Below are 9,292 nucleotides of genomic sequence, written 5' to 3'. Positions count from 1 at the left end.
AAGGTCCGGGGCCGCTCGGGAGGGCGGCCTTGCAGACAGGCGTGGGTCCGAAGCCGTTCCGGAGGACGCAAGGACAGCCGGAGACGCTGCAGGACCGGCCGGCACCGGTGCAGGTGAGAAGGCCTGGGAAGCTGCCGTTGAGAGCGCTGAGACGGCCGGGAAAGCAGCGGGCACGGCTGCTTGGGACACTCGGGAGGAGGCTGCTGAAGCGGCTGGTCGGGGAATTCCGCTGGAGACGACTCTGGCTCTGGCGGCTGAGGCGGCTCGGGCTCTAGCTTTGGCTCTGGCGGATCGAGCGGCTGCGACTCGGGCTTGGGGAACTCTGGCGGCTCGAGCGGCTGCGGCTCGGGCTCGGGGAGCTCTGGCGGCTCGAGCGGCTGCGGCTCGGGCTCGGGGAACTCTGGCGGCTCAAACCAGAGCTCAATACAAAATAAAGGTCCTCTGACAGGAAGTTCCAAGGGGACTCATGACAGTAGAAGACTGATAATTTCACTTTAGAGTTAAAAATGTGTCTGATAGCATTATCATTGGCTTTCACAATTTAGAAATATCATACCTGATATTTTCCTGTTTCATATAGTTTTAACTTTTAAAATATTCATCCCTGACAGACGTACCTGAATGGAGTGCCTCCTGGCCAGATGAGAAAATAACTGAAGTCGTTTTGGTCCCGGTCAGAATGTTTCGAGATCCTTTCACTCTTGACCCTAACAAACTGGTTCTGTGTGAAGTGCTTGATGGCAACTATGCACCTACAGGTATTAAACTAAGGTTTTAGCTGAGAACTCAAAAGTGTCACCTACATGAATGTCCACTCTGAGTTCTGGCACATGAAAGCTGGGGCTGCTGCTGATTCTGAACTGGTTGTTCTGTGTTTTCCACACAGGGAGTAATCAGCGTTCACAATGTGTTAAAGTCATGGAGAAAGTGAAAGACTTTCAGCCCTGGTTTGGGATGGAGCAGGAGTACATGCTCCTTGATCTGGATGGAAAGCCCTTTGGTTGGCCTTCTCAGGGACTTCGACTTATACCAGGTGTGATTAAGAGCAGATATGTAAATATCAGGGGTGGAAAGTAATGTATTACATTTATTCATGTTACTGTAATTGAGTAGGTTTTTTTGTTCACTTGTAAATTTTAAAGTAGTTTTTAAAATCTGTAATTTTACTTTTACTGAAGTATGTATATTTTTAAGTATTGTACTTCAGTACATTTCAAATTACATCCATTACTCAGTAAAAAATAAATGATAAAAAATGCCAAACCAGAAACTAATGTAATGTTTCTGAAGTATATTTAACCCTCTCTAAGGGGTCTAAGGGTGTTTTGGGGCCCTGGACAAGTTTTAATATGTCCTGACATTTGTGCTTCTTTCAATTGCTTTTAAACATATTAATGGCTAAAGTCTGATAACACTGTAATCAGCACAAACTGGGCTACAATAATATGTGAGCAGCAAGTTACAGATATACATGATTGTGTTTTTGAAAAAACAGCATTTATGCATGGTTAGCGAAAAACTACAATTTTTAAGTCATTGAAATAAGGCCATAAAATACATACAGAACATCCGTTCTCAAGACTTTTGAGAACTGCATCTGAGTGTTTGCTTCAAAATGATGTGAAAACCATCCTGTTTACTCAATCACAGAAAACAATACACCGATTAGACTTTTTTAAGGCCCTTTTTTTGTAGAAAAGACATGCAAGAAGGCCTGCATGATCATGAAAAATCACGTGATTCACCTGAGAAGACAAAGACCCGCATGATGAGCTGCATAATGAGCCTTTCAGTCAGGAAAGTAGCTGAGAGGGAATTACTCATCTGGAATTATGTCCTCTGCTGCGTCCAGTTGTAAGTAAAAGTAAAAATGTAGAAATGTAGATTCAAGATTTTAGCTGAAAATTATAAACAGATGGTTAAGTTATACATTTTAAGAAAACACTCCAGATGAGATGCATTTATTTTTTCCACTAAATTATTAACATAATAAAAATTATTTTAGTTTGGAACAGGAATTGATGTTTACATGTGCCAGCGGCCCCACCTTGAACCGCCACCTTATCGTGCTGGAGGGGTTTGAGTGCCCGTATGATCCTAGGAGCTATGTTGTCCGGGGCTATATGCCTCTGGCAGGGTCTCCCAAGGCAAACAGGTCCTAGGTGAAGGACCAGACTAAGAGTGGTTCAGTGACCTCTTATGAATCAAAAATCGAGGACCGTGATATCGCCCGGCATGGCGAAGCCGGGAGCCAGGCCTGGGGTTGGGGCCCATTGGCGAGCGCCTGGTGGCTGGGTCTCCCCCCATGGGGCCCAGCCGGGCAAAGCCCGAAAGAGCGGCGTGGGGCCGCCCTTCTGTGGACCCACCACCCGCAGGAGGATCCATAAGGGGCCGGTGCCTAGTGGATCGGGCAGTGGTCGAGGACGGGGACCTCGGCGACCCGATCCCTGGATGCTGAAACTGGCTCTAGGGACGTGGAATGTCACCTCACTGGGGGGGAAGGAGCCTGAGTTTGTGCGGGAGGTCGAGCGGTACTGACTAGAGATAGGCGGGCTCACCTCCACGCACAGCCTGGGCTCTGAAACCCACTCCTTGAGAGGGGCTGGACTCTCTTCTACTCTGGAGTGATTCGCGGTGAGAGGCAGCGAGCTGGTGTAGGCTTGCTCATAGCTCCCCAGCTCAGCCGCCACGTGTTGGAGTTTTCCCCCCCAGAGTGAAAGGGTCGTTTCCCTGCGCCTTTGGGTCCTCAGTGGCAAAGCACTGAGGACAACATCCAGAGACTTGAGGTACTCGGGGTGGATCTCATCCACCCCGAGTACCTGTGTTGTTGGGCTGTCATGGCTGACATGCCTGTGCAACATCGTGTGGCGTTCGGGGACAGTACCCCTGGATTGGCAGACCGGGGTGGTGGTTCCTCTTTTTAAGAAGGGGGACTGGAGGGTGTGTTCCAACTATAGAGGGATCACACTCCTCAGCCTCCCGGGGAAGGTCTATGCCAGGGTACTGGAGAGGAGGATCCGGCCGGTGGTCGAACCTCGGATCCAGGAGGAACAATGCGGTTTCCATCCTGGCCGTGGAACACTGGACCAGCTCTATACCCTCTCGAGGGTGCTCGAGGATTCATGGGAGTTTGCCCAACCAGTCCACATGTGTTTTGTGGACTTGGAGAAGGCATTCGACCGGGTCCCTCGTGACATCCTGTGGGAGGTGCTCCAGGAGTACGGGGTCCGGGGCCCTTTGCTGAGGGCTATCCGGTTTCTGTACAAACGGAGCAGGAGCTTGGTTCGCATTGCCGGTAGGAAGTCAGACCTGTTCCCAGTGCACGTTGGACTCCGGCAGGGCTGCCCCTTTGTCACTGGTTCTGTTCATTACTTTAATGGACAGAATTTCTAGGCGCAGCCAGGGGCCGGAGGGAGTCCAGTTCGGGGACCACAGGATTTCATCTCTGCTTTTTGCAGATGATGTTGTCCGGTTGGCTCCATCGAGCCAGGATCTTCAGCGTGTGCAAGGGCGGTTTGCAACCGAGTGTGAAGTGGCTGTGATGAGAATCTGCACCTCCAAGTCCAAGGCCATGGTACTCAACCGGAAAAAGGTGGCTTGCCATCTCCAAGCCAGGGGAGAGATCCTGCCTCAGGTGGAAAAGTTTAAGTATCTCGGGGTCCTGTTCACGAGTGAGGGAAGGACGGAACGTAAGATTGACAGACGGATCGGGGCATCAGCAGCAGTAATGTGGTCGGTGTACCGGTCCATTGTGGTGACCAGTCAATCTACGTTCCTGCTCTCACCTATGGTCATGAGCTCTGGGTCATGACTGAAAGAACAAGATCGCGGATACAAGCGGCTGAAATGAGCTTCCTCCGCAGGGTGGCCGGGCGCTCCTTTAGAGATAGGGTGAGGAGCTCGGTCACCCAGGAGGAGCTCGGAGTAGAGCCGCTGCTCCTCCACATCGAGAGGAGTCAGTCGAGGTGGCTCGGGCATCTGTTTCGGATGCCTCCTGGGCGCCTCCCTATAGAGATGTTCCGGGCATGTCCCACCGGGAGGAGACCCCGGGGAAGAACCAGGACACGCTGGAGGGAATATGTCTCCCGGCTGGCCTGGGAACGCCTCGGTGTCCCCCCGGAAGAGCTGGAGGAAGTGTCCAGGGAGAAGGAAGTCTGGGTATCCCTGATTCGGCTACTGCCCCCGCAACCCGGCCCCGGATAAGCGGAAGAAGATGGATGGATAGATGGATGTGCCGGCGGCCCATGCTACATCATAATTGGTGACAGAAAAAAAAGTAGTAGGTGAGTGTCTGAAACTCATTAAGTGCACTATATAGTCCACTATATAGCTTACTGCAGCACTATATACTGTGAGGGCTTAGGGACTAGTTTGGACATTCGGACACAGCCACAGAGACGGAGTTGATCACTTGATTTGACTGTTGTGTTAATACTGAATAGGCATTAGAAGCGTACCCCAGTCCTATTTATATAGGTCAGTAGGAGCCTACTACACCTCCTAGAGACAAAGTGAGTCAACGCTAATTAGCATTAGCAACTAAAGTCGCCTTAAGGCAAGGCAAGGCAAGGCAAAGCAAGTTTATTTATATAGCACAATTCATACACAGAGTAATTCAAAGTGCTTTACAGAAATAAAAGACAGGTTAAAAATACATAGGCAAGAATAAAAAATAAAAAGGCATGCCACCACTTTGTCACCATATTTGCCCCTTATGATATCGACTATCGGACCATGCTGACCCATATTTGTGGGTCCCCTACTTTCAGTTTGTCCCATCCCTGATGGACTAAAAGTACCTCTACATGCCTCATGTTTTATACACTGCAAAGTAACTAAGTAACTTTTACTTTGAGCAAATTTTTAAAAGGACTTCTTTATATTTTTACCTGAGTAGATTTTTACAATGATAATTCTACTTGGCCTTATGTAAAATTTAATCAAAGTAACAGTACTTTTACTTGAGTGGAATATGTTTGTACTCTTTCCACCTCTGGTAAATTTTGGATTGATTCTGAACAACCCTATTTATAGTTTTAGGAAGAAAAAATGCAATTTGTCTTTATCATTTAAAATGTATTACGTAATATTTCCAATTCATAGTTCTTATACTGTGTTTCATTTGTAACTGTTTCTTCATCAGATTCTGTTTTGTGTCTTCTCAGTGTCTGGTACCGTGGGAATTAACAATATGCTTGGAAGAGACATTTCCATCAGTCACTACAGAGCCTGCCTGTATGCTGGTATAAATATCTGTGGCAGCAACGCAGAAGCCTGGCCCTTCCAGGTATAAACAGCTTGTCTGACTGGTTTTGAACCAAATTCATTATTTTAATAGGAAAATCAGTTGTTAAAACAAGTTTACACTACATGTAGGTCAAATAACTTTAACATTTACACCTGAGGGAGATGACATCAAACATAAGCAGCATTTTCCCCTTTAGTAGGTAATTAAGTAGAAACCTGGGCTTTGAACAGAACAATCCAAATGCACATGACACAAAAACACATGTCAAAAATGTTACTACTGGTACTAACATTAGTATCTGGTAGTCCAGTAGTAAAAATGCAAACTATTAAAACGTGTGTGCGTGCGTGCGTATAAGTGGGAGTTCCAGGTTGGCCCATGTGAGGGGATAGAAGTGGGGGATCATGTCTGAATGGCCCGTGTCTGTGAAGACTTTGGGGTTGTTGCCTCCTTGGATACTACACCCATCGAGGAAAAAAAAAAAATACAATCGGGCTGTCACATCAATTTCAGCACCAAGGAGATGAGGAGCAAAGGGGGACTCCAGTAAGTTTTGACTACTAATTAACACAAACACACACTATCCAAAATACAGTTCTATGCCCTTGGTGTAAAACACATATCCATTTAGAAAGAGATGAACAAATAAAATCCATTGTCTGCGACGTTACAGATACATTGAAGAAGCAATCAGAAGACTGAGCAAGCGTCACTCTCAGCACCTCCGTGTCTACGATCCACATGGTGGGGCTGACAACATGATTCGTCTCACTAATCAATCTACTACATCCAGTTTCCAAAGCTTCTCTACAGCCACAGCCCCTCGTAAGGTTAGTGTTCGCATCCCAGACCACGTCACCTGGAAATGCTTATGACTGACATATGACCTTCATTGCTCCAAGCAACTTAAATTTGGGAAAGGTTGATACATTAAAATAAATTACACAGTCACATGTGACTCTAGGAGTGTTAACTGTTCTGAATTTGTGCCTATCCAAATATTTTATGAGGAATGAAACTTCACTGGCAACAAATTCCGTCTGTAAGGAAGAGTGCTGCATTCAAAGAGAAGCCTTTCCTTGAGTCTGGAAGAAAATCATGATGTCTACTCTCTCCAGAAGCTTCGGTCTTCACAAGATAGTCAAGCAGCACTATCTGTCTCTTGCCAAAGGTGCAGAGTGTCAGGTCACATACATATGGATTGACAAAGCTGGAGAAAACCTACTTTGTAAAACCAGGACTCTGGAGATGGAGCCAGCTGGAATCAGAGGTATAGTAGAAGACACTGATAATTTCACTTTAGAGTTAAAAATGTGTCTGATAGCATTATCATTGACTTTCACAATTTAGAAATATCATACCTGATATTTTCCTGTTTCATATAGTTTTAACTTTTAAAATATTCATCCCTGACAGACGTACCTGAATGGAGTGCCTACTGGCCAGATGAGAAAATAACTGAAGTCGTTTTGGTCCCGGTCAGAATGTTTCGAGATCCTTTCACTCTTGACCCTAACAAACTGGTTCTGTGTGAAGTGCTTGATGGCAACTATGCACTTACAGGTATTAAACTAAGGTTTTAGCTGAGAGCTCAAAAGTGTCACCTACATGAATGTCCACTCTGAGTTCTGGCACATGAAAGCTGGGGCTGCTGCTGATTCTGAACTGGTTGTTCTGTGTTTTCCACACAGGGAGTAATCAGCGTTCACAATGTGTTAAAGTCATGGAGAAAGTGAAAGACTTTCAGCCCTGGTTTGGGATGGAGCAGGAGTACATGCTCCTTGATCTGGATGGAAAACCCTTTGGTTGGCCTTCTCTGGGACTCCCATTTACTGCAGGTATGACCAAGAGCAGATATGTAAATATTGGACTGGTCCAGAAAAAAGGCATTTTAATTTTAGAAATAAATCTGTAATTTATCATGTATCAATTCACAGTTCTTATACCGCTTTTTAAATTGTAACGCTTCCTCATCACATTCCTTCTCAGATCCTTGCACTGTGGGAATTAACAATATGCTTGGAAGAGACATTTCCATCAGTCACTACAGAGCCTGCCTGTATGCTGGTATAAATATCAGTGGCACCAATGCAGAGGCATTTCCCACACAGGTATAAACAGCTTGTCAGACTGCATTTGAACCAAAATCATTGTTGTCATAGGAAAATTATTTGGGAGAAAAATGTTACTACCTTTAGTTAACCAATATATTTAGCTTAATTAAGTTAAAGTTTTACACCTGAAAGAAATGTCATCAAGCATAGGCAGAATTTTTAGCCACTTTAGGTAATGAACAGTGGAAACTTGGGATAAACAAGACTAATGACATGCAACACAGGTACTAAAATAATCTAAGTTTCATATGACAAAATAAAAGGCAGTGTGTGTCAAAAATATTACTGCATTGAGTATCAGGTAGTCCAGTTGTGAGAATGTGTGCTATTAAACTGCAACATCATTGGATCTATTCTGGCTGAAGATCTTCCTCATGTAATTGTCCAGATTTACACCGTAAGGTGTTCAAAAAGGCCCAAATAAATTGAATTAATAAATACCAAAAAGATCACATGATACAAAAAATACTCAAAGACCTCACTTCAGCACATTGTTTTTTGATTATATGTGAAGCCTGTACAGTGGAATTATACATTTTCAATTTAATAAATCTCTGTGATCACTGTTTTGTGTGTGTAAGTGGGAGTTCCAGGTTGGCCCATGTGAGGGGATAGAAGTGGGGGATCATGTCTGGATGGCCCGTTACATTCTGCACCGTGTCTGTGAAGACTTTGGGGTTGTTGCCTCCTTGGATGCTACACCCATCGAGGAAAAAAAACATACATCAGGCTGTCACACCAATTTCAGCACCAAGGAGATGAGGAGCAAAGGGGGACTCCAGTAAGTTTTGACTACTAATTAACACAAACACACACTATCCAAAATCCAGTTCTATGCCCTTGGTGTAAAACACATATCCATTTAGAAAGAGATGAACAAATAAAATCCATTCTCTGCAACGTTACAGATACATTGAAGAAGCAATCGCAAGACTGACCAAGCGTCACTCTCAGCACCTCCGTGTCTACGATCCACATGGTGGTGCTGACAACATGATTCGTCTCACTAATCAATCTACTACATCCAGTTTCCAAAGCTTCTCTACAGCCACAGCCTCTCGTAAGGTTAGTGTTCGCATCCCAGACCACGTCAGCCGGAGTGGCTGTGGGTACTTGGAGGACAGACGTCCTGCTGCCAACTGTGACCCCTACTCTGTGATGAGGGCCTTGGCTGAAACCTGCCTGCTGGGAGCAGCTGAGGAAGATGATGAGGGAAAGAAGACTACTGCTGCTTGAAAAGGAAGAAAAAACCTCTGAAGTACAGTACCACAGACTGCAACACTGATTTACATAAAACGAATTACGCAGTTCTGTGGCTTTGTTAAATTTTTTTGAGAAATTCAACACATTTGATGTTTCATTGCAGATGTTTTGGTAGGTAAGAAATGTATAATATAAATATACACAGTATACATATTCTATTTACCTCGGACCCATTTTATTTTCTTCCAATAATCTTGAATTACACACAGAGACCGTTTCTTTTTGAATAACTGGCTCAGAGAATATATATGTCTTTACTAGTAATGGAGCAAGCAGTTTTTGACCAGCAATAAAAGGATACTGGACAAAGTGAATAATGTGCACATACAAAATCAGGCCATAATAGATAGTAAGTGTATAAAAGAAAACATGTTATACCAGTCCAGAATTATTCCACAAAAGTAAGTTCAAAGAACGACTCAAACTAAATAAAATGAAAGAAAAATAGTACAAATTCTCCAAAATGATGGAGATAATCTGATTATCAAGTCCCGCCTTCTGCTTCTGAATCTCTGTCTCCATCACTAAATGTGTATTCAAACAAAACCCTGTTGCCATTAATAAAGACCAGATATTGCTCGAGTCCTATTTCAGTGTTCCTCAACTGTCATCTGACTTCAGCTGTGCCATCTGGTTCTATCCCGACCAAAACACCTGCTTTTATTCA

The 9,292-nt window shown here is 44.7% G+C and overlaps 1 protein-coding gene across 1 annotated transcript; it reads left to right on the top strand.

The window, feature by feature from the left end:
* Positions 1-6,301: 6,301 nt before the first annotated feature.
* On the top strand, positions 6,302-8,598 carry LOC113128084 (glutamine synthetase-like). Its single transcript, XM_026303136.1, has 6 exons — positions 6,302-6,518; positions 6,665-6,811; positions 6,940-7,086; positions 7,238-7,359; positions 7,944-8,143; positions 8,271-8,598. Exons 1-6 carry the CDS (start codon positions 6,347-6,349, stop codon positions 8,596-8,598), a joined length of 1,116 nt encoding a protein of 371 aa, XP_026158921.1. The 5' UTR covers positions 6,302-6,346.
* The last annotated feature ends 694 nt before the right edge of the window (positions 8,599-9,292 follow it).

This window comes from Mastacembelus armatus, chromosome 1 (assembly GCF_900324485.2).
Source record: "Mastacembelus armatus chromosome 1, fMasArm1.2, whole genome shotgun sequence".
Classification (NCBI taxonomy): domain Eukaryota; kingdom Metazoa; phylum Chordata; class Actinopteri; order Synbranchiformes; family Mastacembelidae; genus Mastacembelus; species Mastacembelus armatus.
This window is presented reverse-complemented; position numbering and strand designations above follow the sequence as displayed.

What these genes read in the sequence shown, in the direction of transcription:
- LOC113128084 (XM_026303136.1), top strand. Translation starts at nt 6,347, where the DNA reads ATGATGTCTACTCTCTCCAGAAGCTTCGGTCTTCACAAGATAGTCAAG. An exon ending in GGAGCCAGCTGGAATCAGAG is followed by an intron (nt 6,519 to 6,664) that starts GTATAGTAGAAG and finishes CATCCCTGACAG; the next exon opens with ACGTACCTGAATGGAGTGCC. An exon ending in CAGAGGCATTTCCCACACAG is followed by an intron (nt 7,360 to 7,943) that starts GTATAAACAGCT and finishes TGTGTGTGTAAG; the next exon opens with TGGGAGTTCCAGGTTGGCCC.